General features: G+C 38.9%; 1 protein-coding gene and 1 pseudogene across 1 annotated transcript; one reads left to right on the plus strand and one right to left on the minus strand.

Annotated features, from left to right (window-relative positions):
• Positions 1-520: 520 nt before the first annotated feature.
• TMEM19 (transmembrane protein 19) lies at positions 521-22873 on the plus strand. Its single transcript, XM_033117332.1, has 6 exons — positions 521-1171; positions 2981-3094; positions 14584-14721; positions 15213-15467; positions 16362-16571; positions 17910-22873. The coding sequence occupies exons 1-6, from the start codon at positions 979-981 to the stop codon at positions 18071-18073; spliced, it is 1074 nt and encodes a 357-aa protein (XP_032973223.1). The 5' UTR covers positions 521-978; the 3' UTR covers positions 18074-22873.
• On the minus strand, positions 10546-12514 carry LOC117028257 (ADP-ribosylation factor-like protein 3; annotated as a pseudogene).
• Positions 22874-26269: the final 3396 nt, after the last annotated feature.

The following is a 26269-nucleotide window of genomic DNA, read 5'->3' on the forward strand; positions in this document are numbered from 1 at the left end:
CTTGGAGGGCCCAATAGCAGGAACTACATCTAACTTGACATCTCTAGCAGCGAGCAGCGTCCAGCACATTACAGGTACAAAACGGTGTTGTTTTCCATGATTTTGTCATACAAATTCCGTTTTTACAACACAACATATCCTCCCACCCAAAAACTCTCATAATATCATATGGCATGAATTCCTCGTAGACGGAAAAGTATTTGAATATTATGCTTTAAACGGACTTTACTGGGTCTAAATTCACTTGCATTCTTCTATTACCACCCAGATGGTGGTTTCACTTTTCGGCGTGTGGATGTGTCCTCAAACTCTAGACCTAAGGCTCCAGATGGCCTTAGTATTCTGAGGAGAACTACAAACCCTCACGGCCCAGGCCTCGGCGGCCCCTGGGTGGGTCCGCCCCGCCGGCCCGCCTACCCTTGGAGCCGCCCTTTAAACGCTCACGTGAACGAGGCGGCGTCCTCGGGAGGTCGTGGCGCATGCGCGCAGGAGAGGGGGGACCGCAGGAGGCGGAGGCGCGGCGAGGCGCGGGTAGTAGTCCAAGGGACCTCGACTCCGGCGGGTTGGACCTGGATTCTAGGGCGGCGCGGGCAGCCGTCGAGACTTCGCCGTCCGGACTCGGCCAGGTTCCGACTTCACATCCTGCCACTTTTGAGCCGGCGACCTGCCGCCGTCGGCGCATGGTCGGGCCCTGGGGGCGGAGCGCACCATCCTCCGGACCGCCGATTGGCTGCTGCCGTTTCCTTTTCACCTTCCTGGCCGCGGAGTTGAGGTGTGAAGTGACCGCCATCTACGAGCCGGCCCTCCGAGTGGATGCGCTTTGCTTTTCCAGTGAAGCATTAACCTCGCCCAGACGAGTTTGAGCTCTCCACCAGCAATAGTTTCCAGAAATAATTTGGGTTTATATTATTTTTTCGATCGGTGGAAGATGTTGGCGTTTATGTTTGCCTCCACACAAATGTTTTGCTAGCAACTTAAATGACTATTTTTCTCAAAAATGCTATATATTTTCTCCCCCAGCTGCTCATAGCCTTATTTTCCATGACAGATCTTGACGACAGTATATGCAAAAGATATATAAAGATGATAACTAATATAGTTATATTGAGCATGATTATTTGCATTTCTTTAGCTTTCTGGATTATGTCAATGACTGCAAGCACCTATTATGGTAAGTATGAATGTTTTAAGTCGTTTTTCTATAATCTAATCGGTGGGATTTAAACTTGTACCACTGTGAAATCCAAAATTCATAGCCACTGAATGGTTATGCATTGTGTTTATTTCCACATCTTGGATTTAATTTACTAGGCAGTGCCTTGAACGTTTTAAATCCTTTAGTAAATGTGGCTTGTGGTAATACCAGTTATATCTGTTTCAATATATGTTTTATGTAACTATTACATCTATTATGGTGAGAAATAAGTGAAGCAGTTTTGGAAAGCAATTGCAGTGATGCTTTTAATACGAATATTAGTAACATAGTTTATCAGTTTCATGTGTCCTGTGAAAGTAGCAGTAAAACTAAAAGATACAGTGTTTACATTTGGAGGATTTGTCTGCTGTTTTTTGACTCCTTTTAAAGTCTGAAGCCACTTTACATTAATATGAGGTATTCTGAACTCAGATCTTTAAAGTTTTCAATCTGCTTTAGCGCATAAGTGTGACTTTACACAAACTTGCTTGATACGCCCTTAAGAACAGAGTAGTGTTCAGTTCAAAAGAAATAGTAAGAAGTAGAGTGAGAACGTGAACTCTTATAAATGGTTATGTCATAAGCGATTGCCTTTTCAGACCTTAGTCCTTTTTCAAAGAGACCTGTGAATAATCGAGTGGGCGTCTCCAGGGCACAGAAGCTTTCAGGGCTCTTCATTCATAATGAATCACAGCAGGGGCTCAGGGTTTGGGGAGGAGAGTTATAAGAGAAGATTCTTGTTAATGCCAGTATTAACTGTGCCAGGATTAATGTTAATGCCAGTATTAACTGTGCCAGATTCTTGTTAATGCCAGTATTAACTGACTTGAACGAAATAGAATAAAACAGGATTTGTAAATTGAAGTGACCTGACCCCTTGTGGGCCAGGCACCTGATGCAAATGAGTGAAGCTGTCCCAGGTTTTTGCATATTAAATACATGGAAATAGTATTCACCTCCAGAAAAAAGATTTTCCCATTTTTTCGTTGAACATTGGCCCTCTTTGTTTTTCATGTTCCCATTTTTGATAGAAACACGGGCACAAGCAACAGTTCAGGTTTTCCTTTACCATAGTCACTCAGCCTTGGTGTTCAGGAGTCTGTCAGGAATGGTGAGGATTTCAACCCAGAGAACCATGACCTGTCTGAAAGAGGCAGCCTCTCTGCACTTGTAGTCACTTCTGCCAGTGGGCCTGAGATTCCGGTTTTTAAAACAGAAACCAGGAATCTGGATTTTTATTTGAAATCTCCTACTCTTTAAATATTGACTCAAATTGTTTGAAAACGTTATGCTAGGCAAACAAAACATCTGTGCGCTGGATGCAACCTTTGGAAAAATCAGCTGCTAATCATTGAATCCTGACATGTAAAGCCTGTGAGAATGTTTTTTATTTTTTTAAAAAATCTCTGAAAGGCAGACAGAGGAAAAATTGGATCCTGTTAGGAAAGAAGTTTGTTCTATGCAGTTCTTGAGACTTAATACATGCCTCCTTTCAAAAAAAAAAAAAAAATGAGGAAGCAGAGATTTATTCCAAATCTCCAAGTATGTATGAAGTACCCATTATTATAAATAGTTGTAAATGGTTCCCAAAACTTGGACAGGAGTTATTTGGTCATTCCCAAGAGGATAGTGTAAATAACTGCAAACATAAATATTTTGCTTTGGTGACTTCGTCTCAGTTTCTCTTTCTGTGACAGTATTTTAATCCAGAATGCAGTTACCAAAGTTTACACTCAAGACTAACTTAATGCAGGTCTCACACAATTGGCGCTCTTTATTTTTCAGGTAACTTACAGCCGATTTCTCCTTGGCGTTGGCTGTTTTCTGTTGTTGTTCCCGTTTTGATTGTCTCTAATGGCTTTAAAAAGAAAAGTCTAGATCACAGTGGTGCTTTAGGAGGTATGTTTTTCTTTTGAATGTTTAACCATAGAAGTGCTTGCTTGTATAATTTAAACTTGTGTTTTCTAAATTCTGAATATATGAGACTATAAATCACAGTGTCATATATTTTAGATAATGATAAAGTTATGCATTGCTCAGCATTCCTAGTCTGTCAAAATTTCAGATGCTAACTTACTGTTTTAGTGTTAGCAGAAATATTGGAGCTTCCCTCCTAGGTGTAAAATAAAGGAGCCATTGGAATAAATAGCTAACTACCATACTGACACTTTTTAATGAATTTTGTCTTACCACATAATAAGTATTAAGAATGGTTATGTTTTATTTATTTTGCAAATGATTATGTGGTACATACCATGTACCAGGCACTGCTGTTAGCGCTTTGAAAGTATCAACTCATTTATAGCAAATAATTTGAGCAATCTCTGCTTGAATATAATAATAGAGTTATGCTTTGCTAAAAATACCCGTTCTCAGGTAGGCTTTCCTTGGTTTTTATTTTTCTTGACCTATCGCAAGAAGGGTCAAGTTCACATGAAATTCTGTCTTCCTTTGGCTTCCATGTTGTGTATTGTCTTGCTTCTCCTCTTATTTTTCTGATCTCTACTTTGTTTCTTTTCTGCTATCATTTTCTTTTCTGCCATCTAACCCTTGGGCCTCTACTCCTCTCCTACTTACCTACTTTGATTTAGAATTAGAAGATAAGTGTTTGAATCCTGACACTGCCACCTGTTATCTCTGTGAATTTTGCCTTGTCACCTAACTCCTCAGAGCCTGTTTTTTCTTTGTCTCTTATGAAATAGGTCCTTATGGGCTTACTGGTGAGGCTCAAACAAGATAGTCTGTGGGGCAATGCATCTTTTTCAACTATAAAGCATTATACAAACATTGTTATCTATTTTCAACCATATTATAAAATTCCTGAAGATAGAGTATATCTCATGCTTCTGTTTCCCATGCTTCTTTGAATAGTATTACATACATAATAGGTGCTTAGGAAACATATGTAGATTGATTTAAAAATCTCTGCTCTTTTCCTGATCATTTCATTCTATGGAATGTTGATACCTTTTTTGTTTGTAACTTTTTTTTTCCTTAATGAAAAAAACTTGTGTTGATTCAAAGTATATCACAGTACTTGGGACTACTGTTGTGAAGTATACTGTTATGGAGTCACTTAAACTTTCAGTGTTCTAATTTTCCCATCTATAAAATGGGAGGGGATAGGCCCAGCCCGGTGGCTCTGGCGGTTGGAGTGCAGTGCTCTTAACGCCAAGGTCGCGGGTTCACTTCCCACATGGGCCAGTGAGCTCTGCCCTCTACAGCTAAGATTGGGAACAACAGCTCTCCCTGGAGCTGGGCTGCGGTGAGCAGCTGGAAGTTGGCATCAGCTGCAGTGGGCTGCTGTGTGCTGCTGCCCGCTGGCTACCAGCATGGGCCAGGGAGCTGTGTCCTATACAACTAGACAGAGAAACAATGGCTTGAACCAGAGTGGGCAGGGGGAAACGAAAGGGGATAATAGTACCTATAGTATTGACTTATCATGAGACGTTATCCATGTAAAATATTCAGCATAGTACCTGGCACACAGGTACTATTTATAAATGTTAGTTATTATTGGTTTTTTTCCCCACTACTGCTATTCACAGTCATAAGACTTTTACTAAGGTTTGCCATATCATGCCTCTGGTATGCTTGTGATTGAAAAGAGTCTCAGAACTTCCACAGGATCTGGGTATTTAGAGTCCTCCCTGACATAGGAACACATATCTTGGTGTTGATGCAAGAGGGAGGGGTGGGACTGAGGCAATACTTAATACTTAAGGTGGGCACTGAAATGGAGGGCTCTGGTCTCCCTGAGACAGTATCTCTAGAATAAGGAGAAGATTACATGAGGGGATGTGTGGGAAAATGCTTGTAAACTATAAAGCACTGCAGGTGATTTGCTCCAAAGAAGTATCGTCTAGTCTAGTTATTCAGTGTGTTCCTTTGAATATGTCAGTGTGGACACTTTTGTCATCACGCTTTTGACTTGGCAAGTTGAAATTTCATTTCACTTACCAAGACTGTTAGGCTTAGTGGTTTACCATTTTTTCATTCAGTCATTCAACAAATATTTAGTGAGGGTCTCCTGTATGCCAGGCACTGTTCTGGGCACTTAGGATATAGTAGTGAACAAAATGGATAAAAACCCCACTGTCAGAGAGCTTATATTTCTAGTCAGGGGAGACAGATGATAAATAAGGTGGGTTTGAGGCATTTAATCCCCAGCAGGAGATGCTGTAATGTAATGGAAGTGCACACAGACGGGGTGTTGTCAGAAAAGGCCAGTGCTTTGTGTGGTCTCACAGGAGAGGCCTTAACCTCTTTTTAGCCACCATTGTTCAGATCTTGTGTTCAGTCTTTCTGAAATAGAAACCTCGTTCTATCAGGTACCCAGAGTTGATCAAAGCCAAGAAAACTGGTTTATGCTGTTCACTGTCACAAGGGGCTGATATGTGAGCCAGAATGCTACTTTAATTCATCTGATAAGATATAGAACTACCAGGCCAACTGGAATACAAACATCACTGTTCAGGCATGCCCTGTTCTTGTAGTCAGGCTACTTGAGAAGTCACATTATAATTCGAATATTGCTTTGCTCAGTATAAAGTCTGAGATACGGTCAGAAATGCAAATCCCACAGATCAAAGGGTCCTGTTCCTTGTATAGTGTTCGACAAGTCAGCCAACCACGGGTTCTTTTGGTCTTCCTGTTGCTAAACCAAAACCTTCGTGGCCGAAAGCTTTTCTGAAAGAAAGGGTTCATTGAGCCATGCGCTAGCCAGGAGAAAGACCAGGTCCTGGAATGTACCGTCTAAACCACCAGCAGCTGAGCTAGATAGAGAAGACAAAAATGCCCGCTGTCCTGGAGCCAGCGGGGCTCTTTTAAAGATGTAAGTTGTTTTGAATTTACAGTGGCTATAGATAAGGCGGTAGTGGTATGAAGCGGGAGTGGGGGAGGCAGTTCTAAGATTGGAGCACAGTCCGTAAGGAAGAAATATTTACTATTTTTGATTGGTTGTGGGCAACAGTCCCAAAACTTCATACATAAGTAGGATGCAGTGGCATCTGGTGGTTTGCTATTTCTTTTTAGATAGCCTCCTGGAAGTTGATGCAAGGCTTCGTCATGCATTAGGAATGTGAGTGGTCTTTTGTTAGTTGGACCACAGCTATTAACTGGTTAACTGCCCTTTCTCCCACTCTCTGGTTCACTTTCATCTTCAGCTGTAATTTAATTAGGACACCTCAGAACTGTTTTATTGTCAAATGTTCTATATTTAGGGCTAACCAGCCTTCTTTTGATTGCCACAGTCTGTTTCTAGGCAAATGGGGTATGGTACAATTGATTCGATTGGATTTTATTAAATTAATGCAATTGTAGTCCTGTGAGAGGTTATACCCAAGACACCTTGGTTCGAATTTTGGGTGTCACTCCACTCCCATTCTCGGAGACATTTGTAGGCAGTGTTACTTTACTTATCCCGATGGCATCTGTTAGGTACAGAATTTACCTGTTTCAAACTGAGAAGTAAGCCTAAATCCTTGAGTCATCAAGTGCTTTGGGAGCCTCTTGTTAACGCACATAAACTTCTTATCACTAACAACTAGAGATTGGAGAGGTCAGTTGGGGAGGTGGAATAGACACAAACCAGAGATGGCAGTTACTAATCTAAAAGTTCAGACGTATCTGGGAGTTGCCAGATGTTCCAAGATATTTTCAAACTACTATGTTTTCCCGAAAATAAGACCTAGCTGGACAATCAGCTCTACTGTGTCTTTTGGAGCAAAAATTAATATGAGACCCAGTATTATGTATTACATTACATTACATTACATTACATTACATTACATTACATTACATTACACTACATTACACTGCACTACACTACACTATGACCGGGTCTTATAGTAAAATAAGACCTAGTCTTATATTAATTTTTGCTCCGAAAGACGCATTAGAGCTGATTGTCTGGCGAGGTCTTATTTTCGAGGTAACACAGCACATGAAAGAAGTCATTCTTTCAAAGTCTTCAATTTATTTACTCATTCTTAACCTGTCATCAGCACAAACATTGATCATTTCATGTAGTATTTTAAGGTGGTTGAAGTAAAAAAATTTAGATGATAAAAGTAACACTTCATGGTAGGTAGTTTTAGGGCCATATTCTTTGGTTTTGTTTAAAGACCTGGGAACAAATTGTTAATAGTGACTATCCATGAAAAAGAGATGGGAGTGGTGTGGGGGTGAGAAGGGACATTTTGACTTTTTCTTTGTATACTTCCATATGTTTCAGCTTTCCCTCCAATAGCCACATACTACTTTTGTAATATTTTTAAAGCCAACTGAAAAAACGTAAGGGTTGGCTAACAATAATAATATTCACAATTGTTGTTATAATAATAATATATAATTACAAAAACAATAATGTTACTGTTGAGATTTCTGCCACTGCAACTATTATTATTACCCATGATATTAGTTAACATTTATTAAGGGCCTTGTGTGAGAGGATAATATAAGAAGCATGTTATAAAAATTATCTCACTTAACTTTTCACAGCAAGCTAGTGTGGTAGAAATTATTATTTGTTATATACTAATGAGCAATCCAGGCTTAAGATTAGGTAACTTCTCCTAGCACGCAGAGGTAAGTGGAGGCACCAAGGTTTGAACTCCGGACTATTCAGCTCCAGAATTGAAGCACTTTATTAGTATGTACTTTATACAGCATTACCCTATTTCTTGCACTCTCAATTAAAGTATACCAAACTTAAGTAAAATGCCAATAATTGAGTATCTCTGGAAGGATCAATCAGTGTCTCAAGAGTTGTGGTACTTGAACCTTGAGCTAACCAGTAGGAAGTATTACTACTACAGAAATAGGACCCTGGTCCCCTGGCCTATTATTTAATAAAATATTATTTCATATTTATTTGTTAAATAAATATTAACTTTTTTAACAGTGTTTTCGTATCACTTATTCCGTTATTTAATATAATTTTGTTTAATGTGTTATTTAATAAATATCTTCTTTTTTATTAATGAGTTACAGAGAACAGAAATTGTCAACCATAGAGTTAGTCAGGGATGGAAGAGTTTGTAGTTAAAAATATAAGCAGGCAGGGCCAACCCGGTGGCTCAGGCAGTTGGAGCTCCATGCTCCTGACTCCAAAGGCTGCCGGTTTGATTCCCACATGGGCCAGTGGGCTCTCAACCACAAGGTTGCCAGTTCAGTTCCTCGAGTCCCATAGGGGATGGTGGGCAACGCCCCCTGCAACTAAGATTGAACACAGCACCTTGAGCTGAACTGCCACTGAGCTCCTGGATGGCTCAGTTGGTTGGAGCACATCCTCTCCACCACAAAGTTGCCAGTTCGATTCCTCGACTCCCGCAAGGGATGGTGGGCTGTGCCCCCTGCAACTAAAATTGAACATGACACCTTGAGCTGAGCTGCCGCTGAGATCCCAGATGGCTCAGTTGGTTGGAGTGTGTCCTCTCAACCACAAGGTTGCCGGTTCGACTCCCACAAGGGATGGTGGGCTGCACCCCCTGCAACTAGCAACAGCAACTGGACCAGGAGCTGAGCTGCGTCCTCCACAACTAAGACTGAAAGGACAACAACTTGAAGCTGAACGGCACCCTCCACAACTAAGATTGAAAAGGACAACAACTTGACTTGGAAAAAAGTCCTGGAAGTACACACTGTTCCCCAATAAAGTCCTGTTCCCCTTTAAAAAAAAAAAAATATATATATATATATATATAAGCAGGCAGTCTGGACAGTGCTACACAAGATAGCATTGCTTTGTGTGGTTATCACATTCTGGGAAACTGGTAGCCAACCCTACAGGGCTAAAACTTTAATTTTTGTCAGACCCACAAACTAGGTCTAAACTGGAAGTTTAGACTCAAGTTTAGACTTGAAGCAGACAAACTCATGAGAGACCAATTTACAAAGCAAATGTAAATTTCTTAGATGCACTGATCTAAGTGCTCAATGGTAGATTCACTCATTTCTCCCTAAAAGAAAGACTAAAATTAGTATCAAAAGTGTGCTTGAAAGTTCAAAAGAACTCGGAAAGAATGCTACCTTTTGTGTAAGGAAGAAGGGAAAATAACAAAACCCGCATAGACTCCATCAGTCTTGGGACGAGAAGGGGAGAATTGCAAACCAATCCAAAGCTATCTTTGGTAGGTTCCTTTTTGTTGTTGTAGGAGTGAAGCAATTCTGAAACAGACATAATAGAGGACTGAGAAAATGAGTGAAATTGTCATTGTTTGAAGCCAGGGTTCTTGCTAAGGAGAAAGAGGCATACAAATACAAAATGGGAAAAAGCAAGAGAGAATCTGTGGAGATGGATTGGAATTGGCGTTATTGATATAATCTTGTGATTTCTAAAAACATTTATGTGTGTAGGTATTTACACGTATATGTGCTACACATGTAAATGCATGCATATATATGTGCATGTAGGTATTTTTGTGTGTGTGTGTGTATGTGTGTATTTACTGGCCCTGTCCACAAAAACCAAATACACCCCATTCGCAATGAGCGCATTATGAGCCCAGGTCCTGACCTGTAATATTCATTCCCTACTTAAATGAACCAAAACTCCTCAGAGAAAAGGCTGCTTCTAAGGCTGGGGCAAAGTAGATTTGGGATGAATGTAAACTATCTTGTTATGCCAGAAAGATAGGAAATGCTTTTAAAATATATACAAAGGGTGCCAAAAAAAAGTATACACATTTTAAGAAAGGAAAACTGTATTAAAGTGGTAATACTCAATATATACTGATAACAAAAGATGAATACAAGTCACGTTTGACTTCTGCAATTATAAGAGGTGCTCAAAGTGGTTACCATCAGCATCCAGACACTTCTGATTACGGCGAACTACTGCTTGAGCAACGTTGACCAAAGTGTCCACTTGTATACATTGTTTTGGCACCCCCTGTATATATATCATGGGGTCATGTCACATGGCCACAGCAGAAAGCTTGTCTTACTTGATCTGATAATAGTATAACCACTCATTCTCTCTTTTGATTATTGCTTGGAATATCTTTTTTCAGTCCTTATACTTTCAACTGATTGTGTCATTGGATTTAAAGTCAGTCACTTGTAGGCAGCATATAGTTGGATGGTATGTTTTATCCATTTTGCCAATCTGTCTTTTGATTTGAGCTTTTAATCCATTTACATTTAAAGTCATTGCCAATAAGGAGAGACTTCTGTCATTTTGCTGTTTGTTTTCTCTATGCCTTACAGTTTATTTGTCCCTCATTTCCTGCATTACTGTCTTCTTTTGTGTTTAATTAATTTTTATAGTGAAATGTTTTAATTCTGTTCTCATTTCCTTTTGTGTATATTCTATAACTATTTTCTTCTTTTTTTTCCAGAGGAAATAATATAATTCCTTTATTTGAAAAATGATACTGAACCTAAGAGATCATAAATCTACTGCTGGAATGGGGATTCTTTTTAAACTGTTGTTCCCTCTCTTCAAACAGCTGTAGCTGTACACAGATGGAGAAACGTTTGGTCAGAAAACAGCAAATTAGTGTTTTTCAAGACAGAATTTAGCTCCTGCAGCTCCTGCATCTCCATTCATCTAGATTTTATTTCTTCTTTGCAATGACATTTTTCCAGACCCAGTTCATGCCATCCTAAATGCCCTCTCCTGGGAGAGCTGAGCAAGACTGGATCTGCCGTACTTGGTCGCGTATGGTGTACAAGTTCAGTCCCTGCAATTTCAGAGTCAGGGGCTACCGTGAGCAAATCCTGCTTATTAACAAAGATGAGTACCAGCATACAACTTAGCTTTTCTTCCTCCAGTAATTCAGCTACCATGTTTCCCCGAAAATAAGACCTAGCTGGACAATCATCTCTAATGTGTCTTTTGGAGCAAAAATTAATATAAGACCCGGTCTTATTTTACTATAATATACGACCGGGTATTATGTTATATATAATAATATGATATAATAAAATACTGTGTAGGTGTGATGTGGCTGATGTCTTCAGATACAAGTTGCTTTAGAAGAGTAGTCTTGCCAGCATTATCCAAGCCCAGGAGGAGGAGTTTCACCTCCTAGTCTGGTGCACTTTTCAATTTGCACAAAACAAAGTAAGCCCATCCTCTCACCGAGTCCCTCCTCCTCCTTCTATAACTATTTTCTTTGTGATTACCACGAGAATTACATTTAACATCCTGAAGTTATAACACTCTAATTTGAATTTTCGCCAGTGTAACATCAATAACATATTAAAACTCTCTTAATTTCTCCCTCACATTTGAAAAATAGTCTGGCTGGATATAGGATTCTTGATTGAATTTTTTTTTCTTTTAGCACTTGGAATATATCAGCCCAGTGCCTTCTGGCCTCCAAAGTGTCTGATAAGAAATCTGATAATCTTATTGAGGATACTTTGTGACAAGTTGCTTACCTCTTATGCTTTCGAAATGCTCTCTTTGTCTTTGAACAATTTGATTATAGTGTGTCTCAATATGACTCTCTGAATTCATTCTACTTGGAGTTTGTTGAGCTTCTTGCATGTTATATTCATGTCTTTAATCAAACTTGGGAAATTTTTAGGCATAGTTCCTCAAATAATTTATCTCCCCCTTCTTCTCTCTTCTCCTTCTGGGATTCCTACATGTGTATGTTGGTCTACTTGATGGTGTCCCACAGGTCTCTCAAGCTCTCTTCATTCTTCTACAGTCTTATTTCTTTTTGTTCTTCAGACTCAATAACTTTCATTGTGCTGTATTCAAATTTGCTGATTATTTCTTCTCCCAAATCAAATGTGCTCTTGACTTTCTGGTGAATTTTTCATTTTTGTTATTGTATTTTTCAGCTCCATTTTTTTTTAAAACAGGACTTTACTGGGGAACAGTGTGTTTCTCCCAGGACCCATCAGCTCCAAGTCAAGTTGTTGTCCTTTCCATCTTAGTTGTGGAGGGCGCAGCTCAACTCCAGGTCCAGTTGCCGTTTTTTCAATCTAGTTGCGCGGCGTGTAGTCCACCATGCCATGCGGGAGTCAAACCGGCAACCTTGTTGTTGAGAGCACGCACTCTAACCACCTGAGCCATCCGGCTGTCCAGGAGTTCATTGTCTTCATTCTAGTTGTGGAGGATGCAGTTCGTTGGCCCATGTGGGAATCAAACCAGTTGCCCAGAGCTTGCGCTCTAACCAACTGAGCCACCTGTCCGCCCCACTCCAATATTTCTTTTGGTTTATTTTTAGGTTTTCTGCCTCTTTATTCATATTTCCATATTGTTCATACATTATTTTTTTGACTTTCCACATCTTCCTTTAGTCCTTTGAGCATCTTTAAGACTGCTGTTTTAAAGTCTTTGTTTAGTACGCCCACCATCTGGCTTTTCTCAGTGACACTCTCTGTTCATTTATTTTTTTCTTTTGAATGGGCCTTACTTTCCTGTTCCTGTGTATGCTGTGTGATATTTTTTTGAAAACTGGACATTTGCATTGAATAATGTGGTAACTCTGGAAATCAGAATCTGCTTTGACCTCAGGGTTTGCTTTTTTTGGTTTTGGTTTTCATTGTTGTAGGCTGTCTCTGTGCCAAGGACCCACCTGAGGTGTAAACCTAAGGTCTTCTCAGTCTTTTCTGAGCCTACACCTTTCCTTGGGTATGCCTGGCGGCGACTTCCTAATTTGCTCCATAAATGTAATTGTTTTTGAATGCCCTAGTCTTTATGTCTGGTTCCCAAAAGGAGGAAAAACAGAAAAATGAAGGGGGATTGGGGCCAGCCCTTTAAATCCTCTGGAAGTCTCCTCAGCTAGACAGGGAGGAGCCTGCAACAGTATGGGGTGGAGTCCAAGAGTTGCCAGCCTCTGTGTCTGAACCTCTATGATCAGAAGCAGCAATCAGTGATCAGAATACAAATCCTGGTATTTGGAAAACAAGGTTCTTCCTGCCCACTTATCTCCCACAAACTGGGTGCAAGCTGCTCCTACAGCTCCTACAATGCCTACCACAGGGCTGAGGGTGGTAGATTGGATGCTGCTACCCAGCTAAGAGCTGAACTTGACAAAAATTAACTGTGGCTTCCCTTCCAAACCTTCCCCTGGAAGTTACAAGCTTTCAGTAGACTCTAGAGTTTTCAAATAGTTTTTATCAGACAAATTCTTCCAGTTCAGTTGTTGTCTGGGTGAGAAGACAGAGTCCTGGTGATTCCCACTCCATCATCTTCCCAGAATCCTCTAATTCATTTTTGTAGAATTAAATAAAACAATTGTGGTAATAAAAATGAGGGTACCTCGCTATCTCGACCACCAAATTTTACTCACAAGACCTTTCAAATTTTGTAACAAAAGGCCTTTAAGGAGTTTCTGGGTAATTTAGAAAGCCAATTGCAACATATGCTTGTACTTCCCATATAGAATTATCTAGAGAGAAGCTTTATAATTTCTTACTTAACCCACAGCAAGTTCTTTAAGTCTCAAGCATGTTTAACTGATTCAGCAGTTGATGTCATGGCCTGTTTCTGTATTTCTGTGATAGCAAGAACTCATCTTTCCTTGTTTTCCTCCTCTTTTTGTCATGAAATGTAGGCTTCCCTTTTGTTTATTTTCCTGATTGAAAAATAGGTTTCATAATCCTTTCTTGAAATTGGTCACTCATAGAAAATTGAAGGCTATCCCCTTTCCTGTTTGCCCAAACAAAAGAAAAGTCTCAAAATCTAAAATCACAGTCACAGGACATATTCCATTTTCAGTTCCACAAGCAACTCAGAATTATTTTCATAGATTTAAGTGGGAAAACTTAGCTAAAAAATGCTGTATCTTCTCACATAGTTTGTGAGGCTCAACAACAGAGATGTGAAAATTCTTGGAAAAGCATATAAAGCTTATCTTTTTGTAATTTTCTTTATAAATTAGTAAATAAATCCCAGGCTCTGGGAGGAAAATGTAAAAAATAGAAACCTGAAAAACTTTATAATCTTATCTCCCCTGAGAGAATCACAATGAATTTGGAAATTTTTCAGATTAGACATCTATCCAAATATTGTATATAACATATATAATACATGTTGTTTGTTTGTTTTTTTCTTTTTTATTTAATATTTTTATTTTTTAAATTTTATTTTTGTTTTGTTTTTTAATATATATTGTTTAATAATAATAAAATCACATAGTGATCTGTAACTTGATTATAAAAGTGTGTTCAAAATAATATCTTATGTTTATATAGCATAGTTTTTTGGAAAACAGATCAAAATATGGTAAGAAATATATCTCAATTTAATCAAACTGACATTCCATTTACTGTTTGGTACTATCTTAGTTGGTACAAATGGAAATGTTTTGGAAATGTACTTTTAAAGTTATGTGAAAATAACCAAGAAAAATCCATTCTTTTTTTCACAGCATTAATGTATGAACTAAGATTAATTCTGTATGTACATGTGTTTCTTTCAGGGCTAGTGGTTGGATTTATCCTAACCATTGCAAATTTCAGCTTTTTTACCTCTCTGCTCATGTTTTTCCTTTCTTCTTCAAAACTCACTAAATGGAAGGGAGAAACAAAGAAGCGTCTAGATTCAGAATACAAAGAAGGTAAAATGAATTATGTTTGACATTTCTAAAAGAATTACTTTATGGGGTAGCCGGTTAGCTCAGTTGCTTAGAGCGTGGTGCTAATAACACCAAGGTTGCCAGTTCGATCCCCACATGCGCCACTGTGAGCTGCGCCCTCCTTAAAAGAATTACTTTATTCCATCCTAACAAAGCATAAGCTTTTAATCAAAACATATTTAGATTGTTGAAGCAGATACATTTTATGAGAATTACTCTAGTAGCCTAATTCAGTTTGTCATTACTTTACCACAATCGCGAGTAACAGCAAAATTTTAGAAGCACTAACGTCTATCATTAATTATTCTAAATATAGTATGTGGACAAAGGTACTATCCCACTTTTAGTCATTTTTTAAAAATTTTTAGTCATTTTTCTTTTCTTAACCATTAATATAAGTTCATCTATCTGCATAATTTTCCTTTTGAGGAGAAAACATTTCTTGTCCTTTTTATCTACTTGTTTGTTTCTAGGCGGGCAGAGGAATTGGGTTCAGGTGTTCTGTAATGGAGCGGTACCCACAGAGCTGGCCCTACTGTACATGATAGAAAATGGCCCCGGGGAAATTCCAATCGATTTTTCCAAGCAGTACACTGCTTCCTGGATGTGTTTGTCTCTCTTGGCTGCACTGGCCTGCTCTGCTGGAGACACATGGGCTTCAGAAATTGGCACCGTTCTAAGTAAAAGCCCGCCAAGACTAATAACAACTTGGGAGAAAGTTCCAGTTGGTGAGTCTTTATTTAAGTTTCTTTAAAAAAAAAAAAAAAAAAAAAAAAAGAACCAAAAAACCTTGATTTATTGTTTTTCTTTTTTAAGAACTTTAATCTCCTAAGTTAGAAAATTGCTGCAGGCTATTAAATTGGTGATAATAAATAATACTTGCAGGAAAGGTTAGCACATTCTAGATGAACAATGCAAAAACATAGAGAATGTCTCAGAGACGAATCAATGGGAAAGGACAGGGAGGTAATGATAGAGTATTTCTTGAGGCCTGTTAAGTAGTTAGTGCTTTACATATATCTCAGTTCCCCATTACCATTATCATCAACTACTACTACTACTACTTTTTTGTCTGTCATCACCTCCTCTTCCCCATTCTTCTTCCCACCTCCTCTTTCTCTTCCTCTTCTATCTCTTCCTTTCCTCTTTCCCTCCACCTTCCCTTCTCCTTTTTTCTTCCTTTTCTTCATCATCATCATCATCATCATCATCATGAATAGCTAACATTTGAGTACTTACTATGTGCAAGGCACTGTTCTAACTGCTCTACATGGATTACCATTTAGTAATTTTAATAAGCGTGTGAATTGGTCCTTTGGTTGTTTCCATCTTGCAAAAAAGGAAACGAAGGCATAGAGAAATGAGCTAACTTCACTATACACGTAGTCACATAGCTTGGAAGTGACAGTACTGAGATTGAAACCAGGCAGTCTAGCTCCACTGAACCATTCACTGCTTAGAATGTCAGCAGGCTGTGGTCTTCAAGATCTTTGGATTAAATCAGAGAGAACCCTTTCTTTAAATTAGTCTTGATTGGATAAATACCAAAAGTTTTTGCTTTTCTTGTCTTCATGTTTTTGCTGCTTTTTAACCAGATGATTTTATTCATGTTTCTTCTTCAGGGACCAATGGAGGGGTTACGATGGTGGGCCTTGCTTCCAGTCTCCTTGGTGGTACCTTTGTGGGTATTGCCTACTTCCTCACACAGTTGGTTTTTGTTAATGATTTGGACAATTCCGCTCCCCAGTGGCCAATTATTGCATTTGGGGGTCTGGCTGGATTGCTAGGATCACTTGTGGACTCATATTTAGGAGCTACAATGCAATTTACTGGTAAGAACATTATCTCATTACTGCAACTTATTGGTGTGTTAAAGAAATGGAAAAGAAAAAAAAGAAAAGATATGACAATGAAAACAATTCCAAAGACCCAGGAAATTGAGGAACCAGGAATGATAGGTCAAAGTCTCTTTTACAATTTTGATTTTCTTACTTTTTGTTAAGTTAATTGAAAGAAAATTAGTCCTACAGAGCAATAAGTAGAAGCTGTGTGGGGAGGATATGACAGTGCAGAAAACAGATGCTTCTACTAATGGGATTTCAGCTAATCCCGGGAAAGCAGAACATTTGGGATCAAATCATTTTAATGCCCCTTCCTTCCATTTGTTCTCCAAGTCCATTTGAGAGATAATTATTATACTAATCTGTACACATATGACCTGCTTTTCTACTGTGACATTGTGCTTGCTGTCCTCCCTACTGAGTTTTTAGCTCCACTTAAGATACATGGGAGAGTAAGTCTTCCAAAAAGTTGTCTGTGCTTTGCTTCTGACGCTCTCCTGTCATATCAGTGTGCTGACATATTTTGTTAAGTGTGTTTGCTATACATTCTAATCAAACATATTTTCTCCTTTGATTCATCCAATGAAGAGGCTGGGAGTTTGGAGAAAGTTTCCCTGAGTACAGTCCTCCCAGTTCTCTTCATGCCCCAAGATAATCTGCTTGCCCTTCTTTCCCCTCCCCTCCCCACCAGTCAGTATGCTTGTTCCCTCACTTTCGTTAGTCTTATCTAGATGCTAGGGAGGAATCAGTGTGATTTTAATTCACACTGAAGGGTCAGTAACTACACACACACACATACACACACACACACGTTTTTTAAAGAGCTTAGGTTTTATTATAAACTGGGCTCTAACTAGGCAAGTGTCTGATCATATTGAGTGGGTTGGAAAAAAAATTGTGGGCTGTGGGACATTTTAATCCATTCAGTAAATCTTGGTGTGCCTCCTTTGTGCCAGCGCCACGCTGGGTCCTGGGTATCCATTGCAGAGACTCAGACATGATCTGTCCTCTCAGGAGCCTCGCAGGTTGGTCTTGGAGGGGAACCACTGGGAAGGCAGGCCCCGTCTGCCAGTTTTACACCATCTCTGCTTTTCATATTCTCCCTTCTATTTCTGAAGGGACTCCAGCAGTGTTGAGAGAACAGTATTGAGGAGTACTGAAACTCATGTATTCAAAGAGGCCTTTTGTAACCAAGCGTTCCATATCTCTCACCATATAGATTATTCACTTAAGTCATTTTACAGGTGGCTGAGAATCTTTCAAAGATTATTTTTTTTTTAATCAAGTCATTTGGATTTTCCTCCTCACCGGGCTTCTTTTCCGCTCTAGGTTTGGATGAAAGCACTGGCATGGTGGTCAACAGCCCAGCGAATGAGGTGAAGTACATAGCAGGGAAACCCATTCTTGATAACAATGCGGTGAATCTGTTTTCTTCTGTCCTCATTGCTCTCTTGCTCCCAACAGCTGCTTGGGGTTTTTGGCCCAGGGAGTGAACTTTATTTCATTACAAAGGTTGAAACTGTGGTAAATTCAGCTAAATTTGCAATCCCAAGTTTCATTCTAAGAAGAATAATTATGATGGCAAAGGAAATGCCAGCTCCTCGCATATTCCGCTATGATGGAGTTCCACCTCTCTCTCCTCCCTTGTAACAGCTAGCATGTTCTAGTGAAAGACAAGAATACATAGAACTTACCCATTTTTTTTCCCTGCTGAGTGGATCATCCTGAGAAGTGAAGCTATAATGTCCCTCTATATTGCTATATACTGACATAAAAGCTGTGTATTGAACTGAAAGTTCCTACATGGTAAATATAAATTTTGTTTTGTTCATTTAAACCAGCGTGGAGACTAAGAGTGATAAAATTTTAAAATGGTTCTCACTTGTGCCGGAAAAATGCCACTGTGCTAGTTACCCAAATGTTATATCTGTTGTAAATGGTTTAAATAGATGTGTGTAGAAACCTGAAGAAGTGTAGTATCCTGGACTTCTTCCAGTACTTTCCAATTACAATTGTGGCAAGTGTGGAGTTTGGTTCCCAGTGAGCTGTGAGGCCCATTCCACATTTGTTCTTCCTTTCTCAGGGTTAGTAATGAAAAAAAAAGTAAATATCCTTTTCATATGACCTTTAGAATGCATGAAAATATTTAAGTAAAAGCAACAGAGATCTATCTTGTATCTAAAAAATGTGCACCTTACTATATATTTCAGTTGATCTCTGAACATAAATTACCTCGAATTTTTTAATGTCTTTTCTAACTTTCTTTAAAATCTGTATAGGAATCTGCTTTACATTGGCATCCTGAACAGTTAGAGTCACTGGAAATTTATAATAATTTTTTATTTGCTATCCTAGAATTCACTGGAAAATGCTATGACTTCCTGTGATGTACTTTTTAAGTTGGGCTCTCCATTGCATTATAGCCTCAACTAAAGTGAATTCTACTTTTCATTCTTTTTTTTTCATTATAATTAACTGTGTGCAAAGGAATTTGATATGGTGTGGATTATTTTGCTAAATGTATTTTAAAATATTTCTCATGTGATTTTCATGCCATTCTGTCCCTGCCCCTTTTGCATTCTTAGAGCAAATGGGGAGAGATTGCATGAGTAAGCCGCCATCAGAGTGGATAAAGCTTAGAATTTTTTATTGGTGACTCTATTACAGTGATCTAAAACTGACTTAGTTCAGGAAGGAAGAAAAGGAAAAAAAACAATTGACACCCATACTCCTTAAGCCAAACAACTCAGTGGGGCTTAACTATTGCTTTGTGACATTGGGTATACATTGGAATCACTTGAGCATCTTTTAAAAAAATACTTGTGTCTGGGTTTCACCCCCAAAGATTCTCATTTACCTGATCTGGGGTACAACCTGAATATTGGGACATTTTAAACCTCTGGTTGCCCCTTAGAATCGTGTAGGAAGTTTTTTAAAACATTGTTGTCAAGGCCCCTTTAGACCAAGTAAATCAGAATGTTTGAAGGGGAAGCTCTCTGGGAGAATCTAATGTTTAAACAGGTTGATAACTACTAAATAAGAATATCGGAAAGCACTATATCTAAAAGAAGCTTCAAAAGAGTGGGGCTTCATTTTTATGCTGATAACTACTCGCAGTATTGCTGTATACTGTCTTTATGGGTGAATAGCCTCTGGTAATTACACAGTGTCTCATAGCTACATGACTTACCAAATCAATCCTGCATCAGTTTATTCCGTAGCTGTTCTAACATGCCTTTGCTCTCTTCCTGAAGATTCATGCTCGTGACATAAATACTGTGGGACAAAAAAATGTATTGGAACTATCTTTGGGTTTGGTAGAATCATCCTGTCATGAACAGTTTGGGGAAATACTGCTTCACAATCCTTTATTTGAAAACCTAGGGCTAGTTGTGGTTTGGAATAAAAAGTTTTCAGATTTTAGGAAAGTAATAGGGTACATATAAAACATTTTACTTAAAACTCCCAAAAGAGTCTAGGTTGGCACCCATTATCAAATACACTAATATACGTGTGGAGAGTATATGAATGACACCCATAAGTCTGATAACTACAGACTATAAAGAGCCTGCGCTCAGGTCAGGTCAGGTTTTGTCACCAACCTTAAGAAGAAACTTTTCAGAGCTTTTTTTGGATATTAGAATTTTCGATAAAGAATTGTTCTTTTTGGTTTTGTTTTTTTTAATTTTAGATGTATTTTACTGTAACATCCTTTTGAATTGGATATTAAACTGGTTCAGTGTATTCTTTCTCTACTGAGTGAGCAGTTTATATTAAAAAACACTTTTCATGGAAAGAGCTGCATGTAACAATATAATAAAACAGTCTGTACTGCCTACCTAGGCATCCTAAAGGTGGACATACTATTTCTTATCCTATCATGCTCAGTAGAGAAGAGCAAGGTATATGTGGCTCAGGGCAGCTCCTGGAGGAGACTTGAGGACTTCAGGAGGGGCCCTGGAAGACTCATCAGATGGAGACACCAGGAGAACAATGACTACAACAGCTCATTTCATTCTTAGCTTTTCTCATTACTCGAGTTATCTATGCCTCAACCAAGGTGCATATATCTCTTTCCTGTTTCTGATTGCTGTATATGTAGGATGCTGGCTTCAGAAATGCCAATTGCATCCCAATTAGGGTTAGGCCTCGTATAGAGAAAAATTATGTGAGGTGAGATATTGTAAACTTTGCCTCATGCCTGCAATCTGAATGTTAATGCCCAGTGGGTTTACTAGAGCCCAGTCATCTGACGTTCCTGATGCCCTCACTCTGAGAAAAAACTGCTTAGCCATCAAACTCCAAGTGAATTGTACCAATTTTAAAGGTATAAACACAGTTATGCAGCTTACTTAGTTTAATCTCCTAAAGGAGTATCTGTTGCTAGCTATAACTCTAAAAATGAACATTTTTAAAATATATAGGTGTTCAATATATGTTTGTTAAATCAAGTTGTTTGACTTTAAGTAGTGTTTTATTTTAAGAGTCACTGGGAGTTGGTAATCAAGAACATATTTCTGGAGCGAAATAAAAAAATAAAATTAAAAGTGTAGCTACCTAAATTTCTGAAGACTGATGATTTCAACATTTCTTGATCATGTGTTGCAATATTAATGGTTTTGGAACTCATGAGTCAGGAAATGATGGTAGAAGGAAAGGGTGAGGCCATGTTGGCAGAGCAAGGCTCCTGAAATTACCCTCCCTGCCAAGACTAGACATGTTAATTCTCTTTCATTTATCATAACCATCCCTATTCCAAATTTATTTTATACATGTGTCAACTCTTTTTCTATGTTTGGATTTTTTTCTTTTTTATTAATGTTTACTTAAGTAATACACTGAATCTATTCTTTTTTTAAAAAAATAGAGTTATTACAGATAAAGTGAAAATATCCTTTTGCCTTCACTACCCCTTCAATAAACCTCGCCCTCTCACCTTCCCCAAGATAACTACTGCTAGAAATATGAGTGTTTTCTACGTAATAATTGTTTTGGGTGTATTTTGATCCACATTCTTTTTTATCAATGAAATTTTGTTATAATCCAAGAAAAATCTATTAAGGAAAAAAGGTTCCAAGGATGTATAGGTTCCAAAATATTTAATGTGTAACCTTGTAAGAGTACATGATTTGGGGGGGTGGGGGAAGCAGAGGAAGGGGGAATAAAAAGGTACATGATTTTAATTTTTGTTGAAATAGTTTTGTTACAGTATAAGAATTATATCTCAATAAAGCCATTATAAAAATACATATGCAGAAATAACTAAGCACTTTTCTATAAAGTCTGCAATGACATGCGTTTCTTCTACGGATCAAAAAATGCTCAAAGTAAACAAAATAATCTCTGGAAATTACCCTCTTCCCCATCTACTCTTCCCCATCATTACTTTAAATGATATTTCTTCTCTTCATAAATGACCTTATTAGCAATGAAGTAAAAGAGTAAAATGGGATTTTAGTATAACGTAATGAAAAGTAACAGTTGATACTCACAGGAATCTTTTGATACCCTCACTTTTGGATTGTTGCAAAAATTCATATAAGTATCACATATTTTCATCCCTGTGTGGTATATTTTTGTCTGAGATTGTATTTTTTGCAAATTTTCCAATTCTTCTGATCTTGCTTAGCTATACATACTTGGAATTATACATGACAAGCACCTTATTGCATGACAGAATTCTCAACACATCAGCATAGAATTCTAGAACAAAGAACCTTAAGAAATCTTCTCATCCGTTGCCCAGACTTGAAGCTAAAAAATACATACATCATCTCATATGAGTGAGTATAATCTTTTCTAACACTTTAATATCTTCTTACCTTTGCATACACTATCCTTTCTGCCTGGAATTCCTTCCCTGAGTGTGGGAAGAAGACTAAGTCAAATTTAAATTTTTTTGCTTTTGCCTTTTAACTGTTTGGCCATTGCAAATGCTGAATTGAGATTCTGTTGATAAACTAAAGATTTTGCTGATGCGAATTGTTAATGCACTGAATGTGTCCCTTCAAAATTCGTATGTTGAAATCCTAACCCCCAATGTAATGGTGTTAAGAAATGGGGCCTTTGGGAGGTAATTAGGTCATGGGAGTGGAGCCCTCATGAATAGGATTAGTGCCCTTATAAGAGAGACCCCAGAGAGCTCTTGTCATCTCCACCATATAAAGAAATGACAGACTGGCCATCCACAACCCAGAAGAAGACCCTCGCCGAACCCAACTTTGTTGGCACTCTGATCTTGGACTTCCAGCCTTCACAACTGTAAGAAATAAACTTCTGTTCTTTATAAGTCACCAGGTCTATGGTATTTTTATTATAGCAGCCCTTACTCTCATCTCAGAAGTTTTTTCCTCTCTGGCTCTATTTTATAACTCTGGTCTGGCTGAGGAGTCCAGGAGTTATGCAACAGGTTGTCAGATTCTCTATGGAAAGGTGTGTGTGTGTTATTCTGACTTCGGTCTCCTGATGTCTATCATATTAGTCAGACTAGTCAGACTCATTTCCAACTGAACACCCTGTGTTCACACATTATGATATGTGGCCAGTGTATAGGAGGGATATGACAGTGCGGTGAGACCTCAGCCACTAGCTCCTTGTGTGATCTGGGAAGACCTGGCATAGAACGTGGTTGGACATTAAAAGATGAGTAAACTTGCCAAGTCACGATGGTAGGGACTTTCCCAGAGGGTATGACAACACATCTGAAGACAGCTGTGAAACGGTATGACATTTTTGAGGGGGGGGAAGTTTACTCTGACTAGAGGTTAGATGGAGGAAGCTGAAGAGGTAGGTTGAGATCCATTTGTAAAGGGCCCTAATAACTAGCATATGGCCTTGGGGGAAAACAATTTTTCCTTTTGTCTCTCTGGAAAATGGAATTAATATATGTATTTTCTGTTCTACCATACTGTGGGGACAGAGTCCCAGAGAGCAGTTTCCAGGCTCTTGGCCTTACGTGGAAAGGTGCTGGCTCGGGTAGTACAAGGCCGTCGTCAGCTGTGGCCAATTGACCATCAGCTGTTACCAGTTAGCCAATTAGCCAGTGATACAACTGCCGCGGCTGCGTTGGTTGGTTGGTCAGTGAGTCGAAAGTGAGTCGGCTGGTTGGCAGGCAGAGAAGCGGACAGCAGGGGTGCAGGTCGGTCGTGTGACTCCAGCCTCCAGTGAGACTATAGTGGTCTGACTCCCCTACCTATGGCTCCGTGGGTGTTCCTTTTTGACCTAGCCATATCCTGCGTTCTTATGTGGGGAGCGGGACTAGAGGCCCCACAGGCTGCCCCGCACGACAAATGGCGGAGCGAGCTGGGTCTCTCGCGTGACACATGCTATTGATATCAAATGAGTCGATATATGTGAAAACCTTTGGAGAAACCATGTGTGGTAAACTGAATAATCCCAGAAGATGTCTGTGTCCTAATTCTCAGAACCTGTGACTATTTACATGGCTAAGGGAATTTTCAGATGTGATTAAGCTTAAGAACCTTGAGATGAGATTATCCAGGTGAGTCCAATCTCATCACAGTCCTTAAAAGTGGAAAACTTTTCCTGGCAGTGTTCAAGGAAAAATGGAACGACAGAAGAAGACTCAGATGCTGGTTTTGAAGATGGACAAAGGGATCATGAGCCAAGGAATGTAGGTGGCATCTAGAAGCTGGAAAAGGCAATTTTTCCCTAGAGCATTCAGAAAGCACAGCCCTGCTGACTCATTGATTTAAGAACTTATGACCTATAGAACCGGTAAGGTACTGTGTTTGCCCAAAAGTAAGACCTAGCCAGACCATCAACTCTAGTGCATCTTTTGGAGCAAAAGTTAATATCAGACCTGGTCTTACTTTAATATAAGACCATGTCTTACATATTAATAATATAACACCAGGTCTTTATAATATAATAATATATAATACCCAGTCTTATAAGACCAGGTCTTATATTAATTTTTGCTTCAAAAGACACTTTAGAGTTGATGGCCTGGTAGGTCTTATTTTTGGGGAAGCACAGTAATACATCTGTGTTGTTTAAGCCACTAAGTTTGTGATAATTTGTTTCAGCAACCACAGAAAACTAATAGACTATGTCAGTTTTGAGAGGCAGCATAGTGCAGCACAGACTAGACTGCCTGGGTTCAAATCCTAGCTCTCCCACTCTAGCTGTGTAACCTTGGTTACTTCACCTCTCTGTGTCTCAGGTTCCTTATCCATAAAATGGGGCTATTAATTGCATCTAGCTCCTGAAGTTACTGTGAGAATCAAATGAAGTAAGTCTTCTAACACACCTAGCAGTCTCTAGTATATATATAGACAGACCTCGGAGGTGTTGTGGGTTCAGTTCCAGACCCCTGCAATAAAGCAAGTCTTCACTGGTGGAGGGTCTTGCCTTCGGTTTGTAAAAGGAAAAACAATAACAACAACACCTGTGCAATAAGTGAAGCACAATAAAACCAGGTATGCCTGTATTAGGTAGTCAGTGAGTATTATTACTATCTGACATACCTCAAGTGCTAAGCAACTGCAAGGTGCTGCTCTTTTATATTATTATAAAAAGATAACTCAGTATTATGTGAATGAACTGTGTTCATGTAATTCATTCTGCAAGAGGATTTATTTTGTAAGAACATTTTTTCATTTTATAAGAAAGATTTTTTTTTTTTTTACACCAAGCTTTATTAAACAAAACCTCATTCTTATCTTTTGGAATGATGTTTTTCTCTTGATGAGATAATGGGTGCCTACTAGTAGGCACAAGGCTCCCTATACTCTTTAGCCTCATCAACAGTTATTCCCTTAAACATACTTCATGTATCCAGGCCATCTGCACTATGAGTCCCAAAATATATCCTGTGGTTTCCAAGATCACCACATTATTCCACACGTTCTTACTAGCAGCTTCTTGCTTCTGTTCTGGAAGAAAGTTCGCTGGCATCTGTGAGAAAACATATGTACTTCCACATTTAAAAATAGATCCTGAAGTGATAGGAGTATGGTAATAATAACCTGTGTGTCTACCTTCCAAATTCCTTTACTCTTTCACTTCATTCCCACATCCCCACCCCTGCCCAAAATACCCTTAGAGCCTTTGAGGGAAGCAGCAGGAGATACTACATAAAGTGCTCTCTAAATGTCCACATCACCATGGTCCCTTCTTGGCTTCCCTCTGGTGGAAGAAGGGGGAAATCAGCTAATTGGAGAGGAAATGTGGCCTTTGAGCCATCTTTGTGTAATGCTTGCTGTCCCTTTTTCCCTAAGAGCTGTCCAGGTTTCACAAATCTTTACATAATTACTAAGAAGTTAAAATACTCCTGGAAGATTTTCGCACTACCCACCTCCCACCACCAAATTTTTGTGTCCCCAGTTATAATCAGGTTTGCTAAGATGACCTGACCTTGTTAGTGTGCAATTCATAATGCAGCCTTCACAAGATACCATGCCCTTACAATTAGCACTGTAAAACGAAAGAAAGGATAAGCTTTTACCCAAAGGAATTGGAGTTGTTGACCTTAAACAAATAGCGAGATATTTCTCCAGCAAAATGAGTTTATTCAGGAACAACAAAGAATTGCAATTTGGAACATGCAGTCTAATGGTGAACCACACACAAGTCCAGAGAATAAAGAGAAAACCATTCTTTTATAGAGGAAAAGGGAGTTCAGATGGGCTTTTGTAAACAGAGTCCATTAGAGGAAAGTGGGAGTT

Source organism: Rhinolophus ferrumequinum, chromosome 10, assembly GCF_004115265.2.
Source record: "Rhinolophus ferrumequinum isolate MPI-CBG mRhiFer1 chromosome 10, mRhiFer1_v1.p, whole genome shotgun sequence".
Classification (NCBI taxonomy): domain Eukaryota; kingdom Metazoa; phylum Chordata; class Mammalia; order Chiroptera; family Rhinolophidae; genus Rhinolophus; species Rhinolophus ferrumequinum.

What these genes read in the sequence shown, in the direction of transcription:
- TMEM19 (XM_033117332.1), top strand. Translation starts at nt 979, where the DNA reads ATGACTATTTTTCTCAAAAATGCTATATATTTTCTCCCCCAGCTGCTC. An exon ending in GACTGCAAGCACCTATTATG is followed by an intron (nt 1,172 to 2,980) that starts GTAAGTATGAAT and finishes TTTATTTTTCAG; the next exon opens with GTAACTTACAGCCGATTTCT. An exon ending in AGATTCAGAATACAAAGAAG is followed by an intron (nt 14,722 to 15,212) that starts GTAAAATGAATT and finishes GTTTGTTTCTAG; the next exon opens with GCGGGCAGAGGAATTGGGTT.